The sequence below is a fragment of the Osmerus mordax genome, chromosome 24, assembly GCF_038355195.1.
Source record: "Osmerus mordax isolate fOsmMor3 chromosome 24, fOsmMor3.pri, whole genome shotgun sequence".
NCBI lineage: Eukaryota > Metazoa > Chordata > Actinopteri > Osmeriformes > Osmeridae > Osmerus > Osmerus mordax.
Window position 1 is genome coordinate 3,708,519 of NC_090073.1, and position 23,618 is coordinate 3,732,136.

The 23,618-nt window shown below is 49.2% G+C and overlaps 1 protein-coding gene across 2 annotated transcripts; it reads left to right on the forward strand.

Annotated features, from left to right (window-relative positions):
* Positions 1-1,948: 1,948 nt before the first annotated feature.
* LOC136932909 (calcium-binding protein 7) lies at positions 1,949-14,922 on the forward strand. 2 transcript variants are annotated; one of them, XM_067228220.1, is made up of 5 exons: positions 1,949-2,057; positions 12,842-12,985; positions 13,423-13,535; positions 13,909-14,059; positions 14,792-14,922. In XM_067228220.1, the coding sequence occupies exons 1-5, from the start codon at positions 1,949-1,951 to the stop codon at positions 14,920-14,922; spliced, it is 648 nt and encodes a 215-aa protein (XP_067084321.1). The 2 variants fall into 2 exon arrangements, with proteins under 2 accessions (XP_067084321.1, XP_067084320.1); XM_067228219.1 differs by having other exon boundaries at positions 14,795-14,922.
* The last annotated feature ends 8,696 nt before the right edge of the window (positions 14,923-23,618 follow it).

The following is a 23,618-nucleotide window of genomic DNA, read 5'->3' on the forward strand; positions in this document are numbered from 1 at the left end:
CGCTCCTCTCTGGGGAGCATCTGTCTGGGAGCTGAGCGAGAAATGAAGGGCTTTAAATATGCAGAGTCAAGCTGTCATCACAGAACCTGGTAGGAACAGGGAGAGACCCCCTGCTGTATCTAGCAGAGTTTAGCTGTACATCCAGCTGAACTCAGCATCTTGGATACGTCATCGAATTTGTCTGCTAAATGACTAAATGTCTTTGGAAGTTTTCTCACAGTGGTGTAATTTTAGCTGAATCTAGGATAGAAATGGTGTTTAAGTAAAAAATTGGTATAAAACAGTGACATTCACAAAGTCACCCTATCAGAGGCCCGATAGGCTTCTTACATTAGTTATAATGTATTCATTTAGCAGAGAAAGAGAGAAATAGAGAAAGAGAGAAAGAGAGAAAGACGGAGAGAGGGAGAGAGAGTGTTAGTGGTTAGGCAATGGAGACCCTGTCAGTTGGAGGGACAGTATAAACGGTTTGTAAAAATATAGCTTATAGTGCTTGTGACTAGGCGAAAATGCCTTCCTCCCCTGCAATACTCAGCCAACCATGTGGATTGAGCTCCTACATGATTCAGGAAGGCGTGAACTCATCACACACACACACACACACACACACACACACACACACACACACACACACACACACACACACACAAAGAAGCATGTACACTTGCACAACTTGCACAACACTTTAGCACATGCATATGCATGCATATGCGGCATTTCAAAACACGGAATATGGTCTATAATGTCTTGTAACTGTAGCCTACTCAACATTACTGTTACACCCACTTAAATCCTCATATTATTTTACTGACGGGTTATACAATGGCTCGTGGTCAGCGGCTACGCTTGGATCGTAAATTAAAGCACCGGATTATACGATATTAATTTAAATTAGCTGGAGATGCCAGGGAGAAAACATCCGTTCATTGAGCCTCTAGGAGGTCATCAATCACACCTCTCACTGTTCCTGTGCCGGTGGAGCGCGTGGCGGTGGATAGTACCAGGATTTAGTGCGCGTGCAGAGCAGCATATAGAATGAACACCAAGAGAGATAAACACACGCACACACACAGGAGCACGGAGTGTATGCGCGCGCGTGTGTGAGACAGAGAGAAACTGGACATCACACAGCGCCACCGCTCACAAGGCAGAGCCTGCTCACCTGCGCGGGACCGAGAGGGAATTGAAAATGGAAACGCGCCTCTGTACCGTGAACAAATAAGGGCGAACGAGGCGTCCGCGCGCAGAACTGGCGTACAGGGTGAGAGCTCCTACGATCTGACACATCTTGCTGTTCAGACATGAAACAATTAGACTACAACCTTCACCTCAATCAAACTCTTTAATCCGATGACTCCAATCACTTGAATTTCTATAACTTAACAGCTCAATGAAGAGTTGAGGGACAGAGATGCATATGTCTCGCGCACAAATCCAACAAGTGGATACACGAAAATCCTTGTGTTAACGCTTGTCCGTGGTGGAGTCCGTGATTTGGAAAGACAACTCGAGATTGCTGACCAGTCTACGCGGTAGGGAAGAAAAACATGCAATGTATACTCTGCTAAAGGTTCAGAGCTAGACAGCTCATGTGCGTCCGTGATTATTCATCTTGAACCCAGACAAATATTCAGGATTTGAAAAAAAACGGACTTCATGCGTAATAACAAGTCCACCATAGGCTACCCAAATCAACCAGCGTTGCAACGTCAAGTTTACAAAGAGCCGTCTTCACCTGCATTTATTGCGTATATTTATCAGACAGGGTGATATTTGTGGATCTAAAACGGGATTGCCGTCCCCCCTGGACCTGGATCCCCTGCGCGTCTTCCCCGTGGATTCGACCAGAGCCTCTGTAGAAGTGGAAGTCGGGGAAAGTTGTGACCCGCCGTCCATCCACATAACTATATGAGGACCAGGGAGCAGGTGGGATCCAGACACCGCAGCCATGCCTATGCACCCAGTCACCTCCACCTTAATGTATCGGGGTGTGTGCACCATTCCGGACATCCTCGCCTACCGCGACCCGGTCAACCTGCCCGAGGATGAAGTCGAGGGTGAGAATGATTGTCTGTCCTAACTGACCATGACGGGTGGTAAACAATAAACTGTATGTAGTGTGGTATATGTTTGTTAATAATTGTCGTCACCCAGGGGAGTTTAAACCTACTTCTGGCTCGCGGAGTTCAGACAAGCGCGCGGCCAGCACCATGGCCAGCGCCATGGCCAGCGCCGCACGAGCTGTTGAGGCACGGGGTGCTTTTCCTCGTGCATTGTACTATTTTTTGGTGCATGCCGTGTCCCCTCATAGACCCACGGTAAAGTGTAGTATCACTGAATAGATCTCGTTTCTGTCACTGAAGCCTAATAAGTTCCATGCCTTCAAAAAGGTTAATTTCCCGCTGTTTCGTACAGGAGAAAACAGACTAAAAAGCTTCCCACGGTTAAATATCGCATTAACGTATGTGTGCATGTGAAGTAGAATATCTATGAATGAAACTCCAACTCATAGTGGGAGTGACCTACAGTACTGCCGCATAATGAACATATCTGTCAGCTCTGAGAATTGTTTTGTTGACAATGCAGTCACTCTCTGAGGAGGAGCAGCGGTAACTCATCGTCACGGTATAGGGGCATGTTCTTACCGCAGTCCAGCTGTGTTTCCATAGAGTACCAGTGATTTAATGTTAATGTTTACATGAGCCAGTGCTGTAATCTTTTCGTCATGCATTCCTACTCACCCATGCGAACCACGTATCATCATGCATCAGTATACATTATTAGACTTCTCATGCATGATCATCCAGTTCTAAGGGAACAGAGCTGATGTTGTGACAGAGTAGGGCTGCTGTGGTCTTGCCCACACCTCTGACATCTGATCTGTCAGAGCTTAGGAGAACAACTGTGTTTAATGACAGTGTCAAGTAGATTCAAACTTTAATGATCTCCAGGGAGGAAATCCAAATAAAGAATAATACAGAATTCAATTTGTATACTGAGATAAGATGTAAATAGGAAGCCAGCTGTGAACTATAGGAGTCTGAGTGGACACAATGCTGAGCCAAACGTGCACCATGACTACATCTCAGAATTGTTTGCTTGATTTTTGGTTGGTTGAAAGTAGGAAAAATGTAGGTATGCACAACCGAAATCCAATATTTGACTGACAGTTACATTTAATCATTTAGCAGACGCTCTTATCCAGAGCGACTTACAGTAAATACAGGGACATTCTCCCCGAGGCAAGTAGGGTGAAGTGCCTTGCCCAAGGACACAACATCATTACGCACGGCCGGGAATCGAACTGGCAACCTTTAGATTACTAGCCCGATTCCCTAACCGCTCAGCCACCTGACTCCTAGTTGTATGAGTATGACATTGAAGCCGAGCTCCAAGGTGTCGGGGTGTTGGGAACGTGGTGGTGATTGAATGTCAGTCTGGATGGCGGCAGGCAACAACTGCTTCAGTGTGGAGACAGATCATGCTACTGGTGCAGGACACACACAACGGCATGCACCATGTACACACACGTACGCAGGGTCAACAAACACACACACACACACACACACACACACACACACACACACACACACACACACATGCACTCTCTCTCTCTCTCTCTCTCTCTCTCTCTCTCTCTCTCTCTCCCTCTTTTTCTCTCTGTTTCTCTCTCTCTTTCTCTCATTCACTCTCTCGCTCTTTCTCAAAGGCAAGCAGTCACAAAGGCAAACGCTGAAAACGATGCGCACACACACAATCAAAGGCACACAGGCGCAAGGAAACACACACATGCAGACACACAATCACACATGCCTGGCACTGAAAAGCCTATCAGTGCTGAAGCTGATTTCAATTAGAAAAGCTGGCTGAGAATTCAAGCTGAATACGGAAAATGATTAAATTCAGGTATGGATGAGTTTCAAATTCCAGCAGCTGCAGCCAATGCCATCCTAACACTCATCTCACGACTTTGACTCAAGCAGACAGCATGTCACCTCACGCCGTGGTTCTGAACTATGCCTGAGAGTCCTGCCGTAACTGCTCCAACCCCTCCACCCTCCGGCATGCAGAGATGAGTGGATGTGAGCCCTGGGGATCGTGCAGCAGCCAGCTCCCCTGCACGATCCCCTGGTCTGGAGAGAGGCAGCCAGCCAGTGGCTTGGACCAGCATGTGACTCTGCTGTTTGTGGTGTCGTCTGCATGAATCCAGCATTCCTCTCGCATACATCATCTCTCCCTCTTCCCCCTCCTAGAGAGAGAGAGAGAGAGAGAGAGAGAGAAAGGGAGGGAGAGAGAGAGAGAGAGAATGAGCTAGAGAAAGGGAGAGAGAGCATCGGAGAGAGAAAAAGTGTGTCGGAGAGAGGGATAGACGAGAGAAAGCACGAGAGAGAGAGAGGGAGAAAGTGTGAAAGAGAAACAGAGGGCAAGAAAGAATGAAAGAAAGGAAGAGAAAGCGAGAGAGCGTTGTGGCTTCAGAGCAGCCACCCTCTAGAGAGCGCACAAACCACTGCGTCCAGGGCCTCGCGGCGACGTCTCGTCCCCCCCGTCGGCCTCCTCTGGAGATCTGAGGGGAGGCTCGGATGGAAGGTTCATCTGGATCTCTGCTTTCGGTGTTTTCATTTCTTTTTTCCAAACCTCTTTTAATTTACAAAAGCCTCAGGCTTTTTCCACCAGTCTCAGTGTCATTTTGAGCCGGTCTAATGAGATCAAATGAAGGTTTCGGCTCTGAGCAGCCAGTTTATTTCACAGTAAACTGAGCCGCTCAAGCCGTCCTCCCACACGTCGCTGCCTGGATGGTTGGATTCACACCAGGAGCGTGTGTGTGTGTGTGTGTGTGTGTGTTGGGGGTACGTGGGGTGGAGAGTGAGTGCAGAAGAGAGATGAGAATTTGACATTCCAAATGGTGTTGACGTTACTGATACATCTGTCTAGCATCATGTCAGTGAGGTTGTAAATGAAGGCCAGCCCTTGCTGGACACTGGCTTGGCTCTGGTGGGGGGGGGGGGGGGCAGGACAGGGAACATATTTCTCTCTCTCACGGTCTGAGATGTTCAATGTATGAAACGTGCAAGTGCAAGGCCTGAGACTGAGCCACAAAGCAGCTGTATCTGCAGAGACACAGGGCGGTGCGTGAGACCAGCGAGGGGAAAGGGGGGGGGGGGGGTCGTTGGGGGAGATCGGAGACCTAATGACACACAGCCAGGAACCAGATTTTCAATTACCAGCCTGGACACTGGGGAGCCAGTCGCTGTGGTCATTCTCCTGGTACTTTAGAATGCTGTCACACGCTGTAATTGAACAGAATGCCATTTCATTTTCTTTGACCAAGATAAGACGGTGTGTGTGTACGTATGTATGTATGAGTGCCTACGTGATGTGTGTGTGTTTGTGTGTGTGTGTGTGTCATGGTTCAAATACTGTAATGGAAAAGGAGAGGAGCACCAATCGAGGAATTTCTGCCTGCCTTCCTACACATGGGGGTTGGTTGGTTTGGTTGCTCCCAGAAATGTATAGTCATCTCAAACTCCTCCCACACAGGCCAACCAGGAAGTGGGCGGAACATTTCCTCTCCAAAACACACGCCAATTATATTTTAAATAGCATAACAAATAGATCGACATTCAATGTTGTAAGGGACTGTACAAAACATATGTGTCAACACTAAACCCAAGCTCTTAAAAGAAAAAGCTACAAAGAATGAAAAACGGTTCTCTCAGCGGAGACAGATAGCTTCTCGTTACCCTGAACCCAGGGTTCTGTTCGAGACCATCAGTTCCCATGCTGCCTAGACAGGCTTTCCTCGGTCTGACACACAAAAGCAAATGTTTATTTGTCACCCTGCTGTTAAGTTACTCTTAGATGCCAGAGCCTCCTTGAACGTATTTTACAGACCAATCACAACAAAGTGCCGATTTAAATCAACACCATTTTCAAAGCGGCTGATCTGTGGCGTGATGGTGCTGTTTGTTTTACGATCCAGACAGATGCAAGCTTCTGCCTCGAGAGACAGGAAGCAGAATTGTAGCTAACAGGAAGTGAACGGAATAATAAGGCCAGAGAATAAATCTTATTCTTATCCACAAATCGAATACGATAACATTTAATTACAGATGTAAATGGTTTCCACAATATGGACAAAGGGACGAGGAGCAGAGGATAATGAAGCATGTGAAGGATACATGTTCCTCCAACAGTCTGGAGCTACAACTATCTGTAGGTTTCTCCAGAAAAACACTGAACCTTGTATACGTCAATTATTACAGGCTGCAAGGTCAGGCTGCAAGGTCATGGTACATATAGCTGTAACAGGCTGCATAGTCATGGTAGATGTTGCTGTAACAGACTATAAGACCATGGTAGATACAAGGAGTAACAGGCTGAATGGTCATGGTAGATATAGCCGTAACAGGCTGTAAGACCATGGTAGATATAGCCGTAACAGGCTGTAAGACCATGGTAGATATAGCCGTAACAGGCTGTAAGACCATGGTAGATATAGCCGTAACAGCCTGTAAGACCATGGTAGATATAGCTCGTAACAGGCTGTAAGACCATGGTAGATATAGCTGTAACAGGCTGTAAGACCATGGTAGATATAGCTGTAACAGGATGTAAGACCATGGTAGATGTAGCTGTTACAGGCTACACGGTCATTGTGGATGTTGCTGCTAAAGTTAAACAGGCAGCAAGACTCCATCTGGCTGCAGAATCCTGAAATCCCAGAGCCTGAAGGGCTGGAGATTTCCATTTCTACAGAAACTCTTAAGTGAATACAAATGAAGATATTTTAAGACTCCTGCTTATGGACAGCAAGAACCAAATTATGCTCATAACGTGCAGGATCTGTGGGTGTTGTGGGGGTGTACTTTCACAGGGTCAAACACCACCCCTGGAAAACATATGCTGCCATGATATGACCGACAATAACACTGCAAGAATAACCAATCAGCATGGCAGGCAGTGTTGGACTGTGTTCAGGGTGGTGTTGGGCTGTGTTGGCCTGTGTTCAGGGCAGTGTTGGGCTGTGTTCAGGGCAGTGTTGGGCTGTGTTGGCCTGTGTTCAGGGCAGTGTTGGGCTGTGTTCAGGGCAGTGTTGGGCTGTGTTCAGGGCAGTTTTGGGCTGTGTTGGCCTGTGTTCAGGGCAGTGTTGGGCTGTGTTGGGCTGTGTTCAGGGCAGTGTTGGGCTGTGTTGGGCTGTGTTCAGGGCAGTGTTGGGCAGTGTTGGGCTGTGTTCAGGGCAGTGTTGGCCTGTGTTGGCCTGTGTTCAGGGCAGTGTTGGGCTGTGTTGGCCTGTGTTCAGGGCAGTGTTGGCCTGTGTTGGCCTGTGTTCAAGACAGTGTTGGGCTGTGTTCAGGGCAGTGTTGGCCTGTGTTGGCCTGTGTTCAGGGCAGTGTTGGGCTGTGTTGGCCTGTGTTCAGGGCAGTGTTGGCCTGTGTTGGCCTGTGTTCAGGGCAGTGTTTGACTATGAAATCTGAGAAGTGTTCTTTCTCCAGGCCACATGAGGCCATCCCGTTTCCTCGTATCTGTCAAGCCCCCTCAATACGAGGAGTCTTCCTCAAGCGCCCATCTGAAACTCAGCCTCCCTTTGTTAGCGTGAACAAAGCGAGCAGACGAGATGACACTCAGAAGCCCCGCCATCCCATAATTAGTCAGAGGCAACAATATGTTCTCCTCAGATTTCACCGGAAACCGCGTCTCACTTCAAGGCTTTTTCCCTAAAGCCAACTTGACCATGATAGATAAGAGACGCACGCATATGGTGTCAGGCTAGGATGCAGCCTCTGTGCCTGTTCTGAAACAGCTAGGTTTCCTCCCAGCTGTCTGTCTGAGTTGCCTTCTTCGGAGTCGTCCGTAAAAGTGACAGAGCAGTCAGCAGAGAGGCTATAGAACGGAGAGGAAGACAGAGGTGAGGGGGCGGGGGGGAACATGGAGGGATGGCAGGAGAGAGGGAAGACTGGAAAATGAACCAGATATTGAGATAAATGACCACCTGGAGAGAACATTCTGTTGACCAAAACCACAGGGTGTCGATCTCTCACGCCGTAAACACCGTGTGCCACGGCACCCGCTAAAGACATCCTCCTCGGTTTCAATCCTTTCCAAATAAATCCTGGCAACACACAATCCCAGACAGCTTCATATTCACCTGTGATGGAGAGGCCTTTGTGACAGCCACCCTGGGCTCGACACATTTCCATTTGCGGTCGTCGTCTGTCATTTCCGCAAAGCAAAAAGGCAGACGTGACATCGGGGGGGATAAAGATGGGATTCCGGGCCGTGCTCGGAGAGACGGGCTCATGGATGAGAGACAAGCAGCCCATGTCTTCTATCTCTGGAGGTGAGGGTCTCTTCTCCTCTGACCACACTGGAGAACGTCTGCCTTTGCTTCTGACCCTGTGCTGTCGACAGAAGCTTTCCAACAGCTGATTTGAAACCTTGCTTTGGACAAAATCCATTTAATACAATACAAAGCCACTTTGATTAGGTTGAATTGTTTGACGTAAGCCTGTTTGGGCCAGAAAAGGGAGATCTTTGAGTTTCACGTAGAGCGATGGTGAAGGTGCCAGTTTGGATTGGGATAAATCTTTTATTTCTGTTTTGATCGATCGCAATGAAGGACTGGATACAGCAGACATTATTACCTATTAAACGAAGTGTGATGGGCTCTGGAGGGCGAAACACTTCTCAGTCCTAGCACCACTGTCTAGCTCTTCCAGAACCACAATGGGTGTCCCTTTAATGAACTACACCAGGACGTCCATTAACTATATTGCACAAAATGTAATGTTTGTGTCACGGAAATCAATCCAAATGTCATTTGCATGCATCCAAGCATGTGTGGACAAGTTCCCTCAGTGACTGCAGACCGCAGGTCTACGAGCAGCTGTCTTTGGATGCACAGAGCCTGTTCTGTTCTGACCTTTCAGGTGGAATCCCAGCTGTGGCCTGGAGGCTGCGGAGAATCTCTGTTTGATATCTGCACGGACAAACACTTCAGCTTAGAAAACTGGGAACTACAGGCATTTGGATCGAAGTTCATATTCCTCAGAAAAGGGATGAGACACTGACTAATGCATGTGGGGGTTCTGTCACCAAGAATGAAACTGGCCTGGAAAAAAAAGTGGGAATGTATACGCTGCTTTAAAAGGGACTTACCTTCTGCCACGAGAGCCCAGTGTTAGAGCACGCTGCCAACCTGAGAACGCTCTAAAACCTGAGGAACAGATGCTGCATCATGGGAGTTGTAGGAGACAGTCTGTCGTGCCAGGGTTGGGAGTTTCCTCAGACCTGGCAGCTTCCTCGCCTGAACGCCTCCAGGGTTCTCCTGAGCTTTGCCACGGTCCGGCCATGCTACGAAGCCTTTGCATCTCCCAGGTGCCCCTGTACAGTAAGGCCCCCCCAGGTGCCCCTGTGCAGTAAGGCCCCCCCAAGTGCCCCTGTGCAGTAAGGCCCCCCCAGGTGCCCCTGTGCAGTAAGGCCCCCCCAGGTGCCCCTGTGCAGTAAGGCCCCCCCAGGTGCCCCTGTGCAGTAAGGCCCCCCCAGGTGCCCCTGTGCAGTAAGGCCCCCCCAGGTGCCCCTGTGCAGTAAGGCCCCCTGGGCAGAGCTACGGATCGACGCTACCATGGCTTTTGATTGGATTTGATATGCCAAACATGTACACTAACACGCACACTGACGCGCATGCACGCGCACAATTGGAACGAGGAGATGTTGTGGATGCTGAGGTGGAGGTTTTTAAGGGTCTAATATGAAGAGGCGTTCCAGATCTGAGAGAGGAGGGGGGAGCAGATGGAGAGCTGGGGGATCTTCCCCGACTCGGAGGCACAGAGGGGATTACGGGCAACGCTGTTTCCTCTGGCAGCTCTTGAAAAAGCCTCAACATGTGTGCGAGTTACACGGCGCGCTGCAGGTAATTATCGCAAAGTTGAACCGAGCAACGGAAATGATATGGAGAAAAGAAGCGTTTGGATCAAATTCCCATGTGGGGTGTTTTCATTTGGTAAAATGGATTGTACGACACATTTTGGAATTAGTGCATGGCAAGACCCAGATTCGATTGGATGTGCAGGTTGCTTTGCTGCCTCACATGCTAAAACTGGAGGAAAGGAACGCGAATCAAATACATTTTCCGGTTGGTTTCTGTGAATATTATCCTTTAATCAGAGGTTTTGTTTCCGAACGAAAAGTTCACAGCTATACTGTAGAGTTTGACCTAAGTTGTCGAGACTCAGTTCTCCACAGTAACAAACAGCGGACCATTAAAAGGCAGTCAATTTGAAGATCAATGACCAGAGCATCGTTCTGTTTTGAGGTTAAACTTCAGATGTATTACCCTCCAACTCCAGATCTTCCCTTGAGCTTTCATCCCAGCACCCATCGCCCATAGAAACCCCAGGTGACTGACTGACGCCTGGTCTTTGAAGCCCAACAAGCACCTTTTCACTTCAAAGTAAATGCCACTGTGTGCAAATAAAAGGAAGATCTTCCGTGATGTCAGGGGAGAGAGGCAGAGGGTGCTGCTCTGGTGCCTGTCAGACACCAGAGAAGGACATCAAACTAGTTTAGTTCAGGATCAGAAGCAATCAGCGGCACCAAGGAAATGAGTCCGGCAAACTCAGATAGCTGTGTTCATTCACAGGGGCAGATTGTCACCCTGCAGACAATAAGGGAGTATTGACAGATGGTTGGAAAGGCTATAGAGATATCTGATGTTTGGGGTCCCTGTGTCAGGAGAATCTGCATGATTATTAAGTGATGTTATCACATCTCATCCTTCATCGCCCTCCCTCAATGTCAATCTACACCTCTCTCCAAATCTCGGCATAGAACTCTCTCTCCCAATCTCACCTCACACCTCTCTCTCCCTATTTCCCCTTTGAACTCTCTCTCTCCTCCGGTCTCACAATAGACATCCATCTTCTAATCTCGTCACGTTTAAATTAGACCCTTTTGTTTCATTCCAACAAATAGATGGAGAATTGTTCTACCACAATAGGCTTGCTTGTCAGGGCATACATGTGCAAGAGAACGGGATTTCTGCTCTCTTAGCCAGGTCGAAAAAAAGAAAGAAAACTCGCTTTTTTATCTCGTGGGGACAATTATGATGGAGCGCTATCGCTCTATCGGTTCAGTGCTGTGACTCGCGCGATCACAAAAAGAAGTGGAAGCTGTCGGAGGGAGATTAGTACAGTTCGTTTGAAGAGCACTTAGAGTGTGTATGTAGTCCACTCTCTCTGTGGGATTCTGTTCAGAGGAAAAGGCTATTCTTAGTCAGTCTTAATTTCGAAAGCGGCCTTTTTGGACGCCCGATTAATGGTTAAAGATATCGTGTTTCAGAAAACTCCGGCTATCGACGTTAACTACGGCCTGTCAAACTGCTCAAACAGTTTCCATCCAACCGGGATTATTTTCCTGCTCTGAAGAAAGGTCGAGGATGCTACTGGAGTTTAGAAAGCCAGGGTTATGGATTACCTCTCCAGCAGATACCGGAGCAGAACTAAACAACACCCCCCCCCCCCTTTCCTCGACGGCCTTTTATCGTTAACCAAAGCTTTGCCGATACCGAGCGACTGCTGAAAGCGTTCTGGTTCCCTGGAAAGAGGTCTTCTCCTGAGAGAAGGACATGGAGCGCTTCTGGGAAGCTGTGCTCCGCAGCACTGTGTACAGGGCATGTGGAGACCCCAGGAGGAGGTGAACTTGTCATGATTGTATAAACAGCAGGTCCTCAGTCAGAGACGTGAAGAGATGTTTCTGGTGGCCCTCTGTGATTTATACTTCACCTCCAGTGTTACATCGGGAGAGGAGAACAGGGAAAACAGACCTGTGGAAAATAATCAAGTCTGTTCCGCCCTGTGTGTGTATATGTGTGTGTGACTGTGCATGTGTGTGTGTGTAATCCATGATAGCTGTGTGTCTGCTCCCCATCGCATCCTGTTTCTCTATTTTGTCCTTTTCCCCAAAGAAAATAAACGATTTCCAGGAACCATGGCAGCATATTATGTTTAATATGAAGTACAGCCTGTCATCACAGACACTCCTTGTACTTCTGTTGATTTTCTATAACAGTATTGGAAGAAAATGCAGCTGTGGCTTCTGGCAACAAGCTTCCACATTCTTATACAGCAATATCAGCAAAGCAGGATCCATCCATCCATCTTCTCCGTCCACTGTTTGTATGATCGTAGCGTGTCACAATTAAAGCGGATTGGATACATTGGATTGCTGTGTCAAATCATTCCGTCCGCTGATTTGAATACCTTCTCTGTCAAAGGCTGTCAATACTGCCACGACAACAGGGCTGTTCAATATAAAGAAGGAGCAAACCGCTATCGTCCATCTTCGTGCGTCTACAAAAGTCCTTCCGAATACATTTACACCAAAGCAACTCCTGCTCTCTCCAGCTTCATTCATATTCTAACCTCACCCCAAATCCCATTCAAATCTAGAGGTGTCTTTTCCCTCCTCTATTTGTCTTGCCTCCTCTGCGAGTGTCATCTACAGTCTGAAGCCATCGGCTTGGCGTGCCATCCTATCTCCACAAGGCCTACAAAGGACTGAACCTCCTCATCGACAATGTGAACATGATTTTTTTTTTACTGACGCACTGAATCAAACCAAACTGGCTCGCTGGAACAAAGTAGAGATGGTATCTACCGAGGAATGCCTGCTGTTCTTCTGTTGGCACTGACATCAATGTTTTACATGATCATTTATTATAGTTGGGCGTGTGAGATGAAGACTCTTCAAGTGGAACATAGAAGATGACTGGAAACAGATATGATGAAGTTTAGTCAGGGAAATCTAAGAAAGCATGTGTGTGTGTGTGTGTGTGTGTGTGTAGAGATCCGGGAGGCCTTCAAGGTGTTTGACCGTGATGGGAACGGCTTCATCTCCAAGCAGGAGCTGGGCATGGCCATGCGCTCCCTGGGGTACATGCCCAACGAGGTGGAGCTGGAGGTGATCATCCAGAGACTGGACATGGATGGTGAGACACACACACACACACATACTGAACTCACACACACACACACGTAGTGAACACACACCCATATTGTACTCACGCACACGTACTGAACACACACGTACTGAACACACACGTACTGTACTTACACACATATTGTGTACTACTCACATACACACACACACACACATAAGTACTGTACTCACACACGTACTGTACTCACACACACACAAGTAATGTAATCCCATACACACACGTTCTGTACTCACACACACACACGCACACACACACACACACACACACACACACACACACACACACACACAAGGGCTGTACTGACATACACACACACATGTACTGTACTCACACAGACACACACACACACTTACAAGCACACACCCACAGACACACGACACCAGGACAGCCCAAACCCAGCCCCTCCCCCTCCTCCCTCCCCCCAGGGGATGGCCAGGTGGACTTTGAGGAGTTCGTCACCCTGCTGGGGCCCAAACTGACCGCCGCCGGCGTCCCCGACAAGTTCAACGGCACGGACTTCGACTCTGTCTTCTGGAAGGTAATGGCCGATGTCCCTCCTGCTTATTACTGCTGACGAGCGACGGGTACGGGTCGCTGACGAGGCAGGCTGTCTGCCTGGCGCACGTCGAGCGCCGGAGCGCTTTGGACTTGAAAGGGAAAGCGATTTAATTGGCAGACGCGGCTCGCGGATAGCGGGACGGGGCCACCCGGGGAGCGCTGAGACGCGTTGCTCACGGCTACCGCTGTCAACTCGTTAACGACCACACCCACTTTTACACAGCAGTCTCATCAAGGCCTGGAGGGCAGTAAACTTCCCATGTGGACTGGCATGCACAAAGTCCTTCTAATCTGTGTGTGTGCGTGTACGCGTGTGTGTCTAAATGCGTGTGTGTGTATGTGTGTGTGTCCAGTGTGACATGCAGAAGCTGACTGTAGAGGAGCTGAAGAGACTGCTGTATGACACGTTCTGCGATCACCTGACCATGAAGGACATCGAGAACATCATCATGACAGAGGAGAACCACATAGAGAACCCTGAGGACTGTCAGGTGGATATCGACAGTAAGAGAATCCACACACACTCACTCGCACACCCACGTACTGCCCCCCCCCCATACACACGTATCCACCCACACATACATACACTCTATCTCACACACACGCACATACAGTACACACACACACACATACACACACATGCGCAGAAAGCACACAGTAGCATCCAGTTTCTACTTGTCGATGCTTCTCAGGTTCCAAACTGATTTGTTATCTTGTTTGGATGAAAGCCAAATCAACGTTGTCATCTAGATGCAATTATGTACCGTACAGGTGTGACAACAAATTTCCGAGCAGTGTTCATCCGGAATGATTGTGCTCACTTTCCTGTACGTTTGGTGATGAGATTTCTCATTTGGAAATGACAATATGACTTTCATTTGAATCCGATAACTGAAGTGAGCAGAGTGTGGCAATGACCTCACAGGTGCTGAGATTAAAGGGTTCTCTTCTTCCTCTTTCCTCCTCCTCCTCATCCTCTTCTTCCTCCACTTTCTCTTCCCTGCTCTTCCTCATCCTCTTCCCTCTCCTTTTTCTCTTTCTCCTCTCCCTCCTCCTCCTCCTCCTCCTCCTGTCCCTCCTCCTCCTCCTCCTCCTGCTCCTCCTCCTCCTGTCCCTCCTCCTCCTCCTCCTGCTCCTCCTCCTCCTCCTCCTGTCCCTCCTCTTCCTCCTCCTCCTCGTCCTCCTCCTCCTCGTCCTCCTCCTCCTGCCCCTCGTCCTCCTCCTCTTCTATCCCAGCAGCTAGTCCCACACAGCAGGTCAAGCAGACCTGCGTGCGCAAGAGCCTGATCTGTGCGTTCGCCATCGCGTTCATCATCAGCGTCATGCTCATCGCGGCCAACCAGGTGCTGCGGAGTGGCATGAAGTAGACGGGGCCCACCTCAACGGGGCCCCCCCGCCGGACCCCCACCTGGCCCCACAGACTGAGACAACAGACGGCTAAACGACGACATCGAAAACCACAGACCTTTCGTGGACGACCGCGCCACAAGACAACGTTCAAGGACCTCTCTGACAGGGCCCGATGAATCTCTAGGGACCTCTCTCTCCCCCCCCCCCCCCATTCTCTTCTCCCCACGGGAGCCAGGAAGAGGGTGGCCTGGATAAGAACCATCTGCGCATGCCCTGCATGGATGTATCTGTCGTCGTGACGCGCGTGTAACGGTTCTAATCTGTGTATATCCATGTAACTGTGAATCAGGGTGTGTACATTACTAATCAACAACTGTGACTAACTTGTGTATTGAGGATGTGGTGCGGAGACGACGAAAACAACAACAGCATCACGAAGGTGAATATTTCATCTGCAGGAATGGAAGGGCTGTTTACAATAAGCTTGGGAGAGGGATTTGCTGTCATTGCGTGCTCTATAAGTTGTACTAGGCAGCCCACAACCCTCTCCTCCTATAGGACAGCTATCCAACTAATTGACATCCCCTCTGCTCCTATTGGACAACTGAGCTTGTGACACTCCCCCCCCCTCTCACAGCCAGAAACTGTGAGAAAGGCCAACTGAAATAATTCCACATACTGACCGTTTTTGCACTCTAACTATTTCACTGGCTCTATTGGGTGAGTTTCAATAAGTGTTTGAAATGACGTCAAATACTATTCGACCCAGGTCAGACGAGTCTCTCAAATACTACATATATGCACAATGCAGGTGAGATCACAATAAGAGGGTTTCATTGGGATGGAAGTGAAGGAATCTCTTGTGCTTGTGTGTGGCACAGTGAGTTCTAACATGTTGCTGTTTCGAGCAATAAACTGCATTGAATAAGCAGACATTGGACACATTCTGAACGGAGGCCAACCTCTCTGTCTATCAGCATGAGTGTTACAAAACTGGGCCAGGGCACCGGGACAACACCATAGCAATATCAGTACAAAAAAAACAAAAACATGCCTGATGCATGAAACAGATGTAAGGAGCTCTGCTATCGTCAACACTGTCAACACTGTCGTTTTTTCTACCGCGTCTCCTTGGAAACCTCAGACACGTTGCAAAGCCTGGACGTCACACGGCTTGTTTTAGCCTCTGCAATAAAGTCAAAACACCTGCGTTTCCTCCCAGACCCCCCCCCCCCCCCCCCCCCCCCCCCAGTCCGGCGTTCCGTATGCATCGGTACGCCGATATATCTACCAAAGTATTGTGGGTTTCCTACTGTCTGTAGACATGTTCAGAAGGGGGGGGGGGGAGGGGAGAGGCCGTGTTGACGGGAAGCTCAGACTAGATGAGGATGTGTCTGGCTGATGCGGTAGGGTGGTGAGCAGCTGAAAAGATTCTGAGAAGGTTCTAGAAATACGTATGAGTACTCGGTATTGAGAAATACTGCATTAACTGCTTCATTTAGTATCGAGTCATACTGTACAACTGCTTCACTAATTAGCCCACTGACTATTGAGTATTATTACTATTGAGACTTATGAGTTTGGCTGTATTAATTACCGCTTTACTAAGTCATGAGCATTTAGTGCAGTGTAATGCTGCATTCATAAGCTCTTTACTTAATGCTGAGTAATGAGTTATGCTGTAATTAGAACTGTTTTACTGAGTATAGAGGATTGCTGTTGAAACTCCAGACTAGTCCAGACCTGACCAGAAAGAGGCTCGCTAACCACTGCTTCAGGACCACCGTGTCCCTATTTGTGATTGTTTTTAAATATAATCAGCAGCCTCTGTAACTAAACACTACCCACGTAGTCTCTTTAAAGAAAGGAACTGTGCTGTTTTTCTTTTGGCTGTTATTTGCAGCTTTGCAGAAGATGGTGATCCAGTTTAAAATAGTTCAGTTTTTGACCACCGCATGTTGTTATGGAAACAAAAAACACGCAATCGCCTCTGCTTTTTCGACACGAAAAAAAGTCTGAAAAAAGACAAATGATGTGACCACGGGTCTGAAATACTCCTCGCTTGTGTTGTGAGATTCATTTGGCGGTTGGAGACACTTCATACATAGATATTACTTTCCCCATTTAACTTCACTGGTGGCCACTCTGTACGTGGGCCCTGCAAATATAGGAGATCAGAGAAGAGAGATGGAGTTATGATTATCCCTTGCGCTCTGGGCCAGAAGGGATAACAATTATCTGCTCCTTCTGAGCTTCTGTCACAAGTTTCACAGCCTCAAAGGGACGAAAGAGAGAGGGAGAGACCAGAACGAAAGATAAAAACGGCACAGCTTCAGTGAGAAAAATAAAGACAGCTAGAATATTCGTTCTTTCTTGAGCACTTTAATAATGAAGCAAAACTGTTGACTTCTATGACTGTGCCCCATTCATCTCCGATGGCTCATTTGAAACGCTTGACTGTGTCTTTCACTGTGTGTGTTTTGAAACATGAGAATTAAAAACTCAAGTGCTCTAACTGGATGGCAGCCGAGAGAGAGGTATGACCTTCTCTGTTGTCGGGAACTGTGGGAAATGTAGTCCTGTGATTTGATTTTTTGCCTTATCCGCTTCGGACCTATGGCATCACGCGTTTACATGCATGTTTCTCATGAAACATGGTTTATTATCAAAGAAAAGTGTACAATGTATAAACCGATCAAATATTTATTTTCTTTTTACGGATACATAAACAATGCTCATGTTATAATAATGTTATATGACAATGTTGATAGTCTATTGAATGTTAGAGTTCCATTAATTGTACTGTATCTAGGTCTAGCTGGGTAATGTGATCAACTCCATGAATCTAGCTAAAAATACGCAAACCTTTGACGACGTCTCCTCACCCCCTCACGTCTGTGGAACGCTATTTCACATGAATAAAGCTACATCGACTCGTCCACGACTGCTGTATGATTCTGTGTTCGTCGTGTCGACCAGGAACCGTGCAGAGTTACAGAGGAGAGGAGGGATTGGGACAGCGTGACATGATGACATTGGAGGCTCCGTTTCTCTGGGGGTTTCTCTTCTCAGGGTTGGGTGCAGATCTGCTTTGCTGTTCCATCTCCAGATGCCTCTCGGCTGCTGTCGATGCTATCGGTGATTTAGGCTCCTCTATATTTGATGTCCATGACACACACACACACACACACACGGTCAGACATCCCCGGGCAATGCTGTGATCTGTGAGCGGATCCCAGTTGAGTGCGAGGGCCCGGGGCTGCCTCCAGGGAGATGTGGAGGTGTTTGGGTCTCCAGCCCCGTATACCATCGAAACCCTTAAGGCTGTTCTGAACTTTCCTCTGACCTTCTGGACTGGTGGAGGATGGCCAGACCTAGGACCCCCGACAGGGAGCCTGCAGAGACTGGCGTCCCACCACTTGCTGTCGTGTCTGGGATGTTTCTGGGGGCCGTAGGCAGGTCTTTGATGGAGGATCAGGCTGGAGCTGGGCTGTGTGATGGGATGATGGGCTCCCTCCATGTTTGTTCTTCACACTGAGGTGACGTAACGGGAGAACAGCCTCGTCTCAGGTCTGCTCTCTGCTGCTTGCACGTTGCTGCCGGAGGAGGATTGTGGGGGTTGTAGTCTTGAGAGGATGTGTCTGTCTCCAGGAGCTGGAGTGTGATCACGATTCATGGCTAGGTCTTCTCTCTTCTATTCTTAGCTCAGCTTCTCCAGCTCTTCTCTTAAAGCACAACACCAAGGAGCTGACACCGTACCTGAAACGATCAAAACGACACACGTGGAACACGCGTGGAAACACACATTTGCAATGGTAAACAAGAATCCATGTCAACATTCGGGGGCCGTGACTGCATCCGTCTCACATTGACTGTGTCTTTCCTCCACACGGAAAAACCAGCCCAGCCCTTTATCTTCTTCACAGTCACAGTCTAAGAGACATCACTCATTTTCCAGTCCTGTAATCAAGGGGATTGTTGTGCAACATCCCCTAGAGTGACTGTCCAGTTCATGGTCATCTCCAGCTCTCCTATATTGGACCTGGTGATGAAGGAAGGTCAGGGAGAAGGAGATTGTGGGCATGTAATTTAACCCATTTATCACCTGGGGTGTCTGCTGGGAAGAGTGAGGAGAGAGGAGGAGGGAGGGAGAAGAGGGGGCAGAACATGTGAGGGAGGGAGGGAGGGAGGGGAGGGAGGGAGAGAGGGAGAGAGGGAGAGAGGGAGAGAGGGGAGTTCTGTAGATGGTTCTAGATCGGAGGAACTCTACATTTACATTTACATTTAGTCATTTAGCAGACTTACAGTAAGTACAGGGACATTCCCCCGAGGCAAGTAGGGTGAAGTGCCTTGCCCAAGGCGGGAATTGAAGCGACAACCTTCTGATTAGTAGACCGATTCCCTAACCGCTCAGCCATCTGACTCTACCCCTCCTTCCTCACCCCCCGGCTCTACACCACCACCACCCATGGAGGTTAGGGCTGGGGCTCATTTAACCTTGAAGAGATCAGGCTTTGGTTTGACTCCGGACCTGGACGCCCAGAGCCCCGACTGGGAGCTGGGATCAGGGAGTCAAGAGAGGTTCCGGATCTGGAACACAGAACAGAAGGCAAACACTGACTATTCCAGTCACGGTGCATCTGTTGGAACGTTTGTGTGGTCTGTGATTCCAGCATACACCTGCATGTTGATACACTGCTCCTTTAAGTCACTGATTCACAAGCTGTCAATACTTCCAGTTCTGTATGTGCTGTGGTCTGATCTCAATCATTATGTTTTTTCCTTTGGTGTTAAGCACATTAATACTACCGGAGCCAGGAGAGAGCCGAGGGCAGGGTTTATCTGTCGTAAATCCCCATCAATTCGCAGCTCTTGCTTTGCATACCAATTATCTTTCTCCAACTCATCTCTCAGAGAACAGCCTGTCTGCAGAACTAAGGATTGTTGCTCTATAGGGATTGTCTCTACTGAAAACCCATCCATAATGAGGAGGAGAGAAGTTATCAGTCATGCCCCCTCCCCAAAACACACACACATGCACTTACAGATACACACACACACACACACACACTCACAGACACACACACACGTGCACACAAACACACACTGATACACACACACCACAGCCTGATGTAGGCCTAACTGCCTCATCCAGTACTGATTAGGATGCTTCAATTTAGACTGTGTCATTCAGTCAATACTAGTACGAGGTCAATACCAGGCCAATTCTGAGTCAGTACCAGGCCAGTAACAGGTCAACACACGGGCAATACCAGGACTGCGTTTCCCGAAAGCGTCGTAAGCCTAAGTTGATCGTAGAATCCATCGTACGACGGATCGTAGTTTTACGGGCCGTTTCCCAAAGCCATCGTAGCTAAAGTGGCTCTTAAAAAATTCGTAGCTCTTGAAAGCTCGTAGATTAGCCTACTCCTTACGAGCATGTTCGGGAAACGCACGTAAGAAATAACGATGGTTTTGTTTTTTGCTCGTAGAAAGCTACGATCCATCGTTATCAGGAAACGCAGCCCAGGTCAGTACCAGATCAGTACCAGGCAAGTACCAGACCAGTACCAGCCCAGTACCAGACCAGTACCAGGCCAATACCTCTGCAGGGTGGCTCTGGTTTGATGTTCTGGACAAAGCCTGAAAAGACTTCACAGCTTGTGTACAGCTGCTCAGCTGTGGAAGACGTCCTTTCCAAGTTTGACCCTGGAACATCAGAACCAAAACAAAACTGTCTGGAAACGCCATATCAAGCAGTTGCTTCCTTGGCCATCAAACACGTCCAGTGACGAGAGTTAAACCCGAGGACACAGATAACGTCCCTAAACCTAGTGAATGGGCGGCATGTCTTAATTGAAAGTCTGGCTGATGCTCTTCAGGTGAGCGGCTTGTCTCAACTGTTGCTGTACTGGTGATTGTGTGTGGATTCCAGCGCGGTGGAACAACATTTTCCCGACGGATTCCCTCCCCTGGAGAAATTGTTCGAGGATGAACTCGGCTTTTCTAGTCTCTCCTGAATTCGGTTTTAATAAGTTTGAACCCAGTAGAAGGGGGTGGGGAGAGGGAGGCGGTTGGCGGGGGGGGGGGGGAAGAGGGAGGGGAGGGTGTGAGAGAGGGGACAAGCCGTTCCCGCTCAGAGGTCTGTCTGGCTGAGACTCGCCAAATTGTCTTTGCTTGGTGGAGGGATAATAGAGCTGTGTGAGGACGGGGCTGTTGTGCTGCATATCTCCACACACACATTGGCTCCCCGGAGCCTCCCTCTCTCCCCGCGACAACCCCCTGTGGGTCCTCGGTGTCTCTCCACCTGGACTTGTTGTTTAACCCTTGTATGTTCTATTTTTCTCTGGGTCTTTGTCTCTCTCTCATTTTGTCCTCTCTCTCTCTCTCTCTCTCTCTCCCTCTCCCTCTCTCTCTCCCTCCCTCTCCCTCTCTCTCTCTCTCTCTCTCTCTCCCTCTCCCTCTCTCTCTCTCTCCCTCCCTCTCCCTCTCTCTCTCTCTCTCTCTCTCTCTCTCTCTCCTTCTGTCTTCTTCTCCACCCTCTCTCTCCCCCCCCCCCGCTCTTTCTCGCTCTCCCTCATTAGTCTCTGTCTCCCTGTGTCCCTCTCTCTCCCTCTCGTTTTTTCTCTCTCCATCTGTCTCTCTCTCTCTCCCTCTCTCTCTCTATCTCTCCGTTTGTCCCTTACTCTCCCTTTCCAACTGTCTTCTTTCGTTCGTCTCTCCCCTCCCCCCCCCATCTCTCTCTGCTGTATTAAAGGCGGCAACAGTGTTCTTCTTAATCATAATTGGGGTGCAGCTGTGGAGGTAATCCCACAGGTGGGCCCTGGTGTTCACCGTGCTGCGGCAGGCCTGATGAGACACAGCCTGATCTATCTCTCCGACACAGACGTATCCACTGCTCGTCTCAAGATGGAAAACCAGGTCGAACCGGCTGCGGGCACCGCGACTGAACTCGTCCTACGATTCACATCGTCGTTTCGTTACATGTTCATCATTTCATCCCATTTGAATCATTTACTGTATGTCTTCAGAAGCAGTTGAGCAGAAACTAATGTTATGTTGGCCAATAGACTCGATTGTAACCCTCGCCTCTATTTCTCTGTCATTTCAATTTGTCTGGCTTTCTTGGTATTAAAGAACAAATGTTCACATTGCCCGAGCAACAATGGAAGTACAGAAAGATGTCTAATTAGTAACCACACACATTAACACACACAGTATACAAACAAACACACACTGTGTATGTGAGCGCACTCATCCTTCTATCTCTACAGCATGTCCCCTGACACAGGATGGTGTGTGACTCCCGATGCAGTTGGAACCCCCCTGCCCCCCTCCTCTCTCCTCCCGTCTCCACACCTACGCTCCCCCTCTCTCCTCCCCGTCTCTCCCCTCCTCTCCCCACTCCTCTCTCCTCCCCGTCTCTCCCCTCTGGTCCTCCTCTCTCCTCCCCGTCTCTCCCCTCCTCTCCCCACTCCTCTCTCCTCCCCGTCTCTCCCCTTTGTTCCTCCTCTCTTCTCCCCCGTCTCTCCCCTCCTCTCCCCACTCCTCTCTCCTCCCCCGTCTCTCCCCTCCGTTCCTCCTCTCTTCTCCCCCGTCTCTCCCCTCCTCTCCCCACTCCTCTCTCCTCCCCGTATCTCCCCTCCGTTCCTCCTCTCTTCTCCCCTGTCTCTCCCCTCCTCTCCCCACTCCTCTCTCCTCCCCCGTCTCCCCCCTCCGTTCCTCCTCTTTCCTTCCCTGTCTCTCCCCTCCTCTCCCCCCTCCTCTATTCTCCCCTTGTCTCCCCCCTCCTTTCCTCCCCTCTTCCCTCCATCTCTGGGTAGATCCCTGACACAGTGTGTCAGCACGCGGCCAGAGAGATCATAATGACATTCAGGTGTAAACAGGCTGTGGGGATATATCCAATCTCGCCGTGATTGGCTCGGTTAGCGGGAATGGCAGGCCAATTCACTTCCACCACCACCCCCGCCCCCACCCCACCCCACTCCCCCCCCCCCCCCCCCGCCCCGCAACCCCCAGCCTTGCACCCCCCCCCCCCCCTCACCCGTCTTAATACCGCCACAAACTGCAGCAGACAGGGACTGAGTTCATTTCTAGAGCCAGACAGCTGTGTTGTCGGTCCACGGTTTTAATGTTGCCGGGGTAGGAGCTTCACAGTGGTTTTCAATGCATGTCAATACTGCAGCTCAGCTGGTATCTTCATCTGGAATCTTCATCTGGGGTTGTCTGAAGCCCGGCGCATTGAGAGATCCCAGACAGGGAACAACATTGACATGCATAGATTGTGCCTGGCGGCAGGCCTCCTTGACAGGGTGACGCGGAAACTGTATTCCGACTGCATGAGAAGACTCATGTCTTTATGAATAAAATAAATATCCTCCTCACTGGGGGATCTTATGGCATGGATTCCCATTTCGGGGGGAGATTGTGAAGCAACATCGCTTTCTCTCGACACACACAAACTCAAAGATGTTAGTAGTCCCGGTTCATGACATCTCATGACCCGTCCAGTGTGACCCAGCTCTCCGGCACCCAGGATGAGGTGGACACGGGAGGTGTGAAGGGGGACCTGCTGGAGATGAGGTAGACCTGCGAGGTGTGCGACTCCTGATTGAAAACTGCTCTTGGCTCAACTCCAGGATCGTGTCCTGCATGGCGATGTTCCCAAGTCACACACGACACACAAACAAACACACACACACACTCTCGTGCC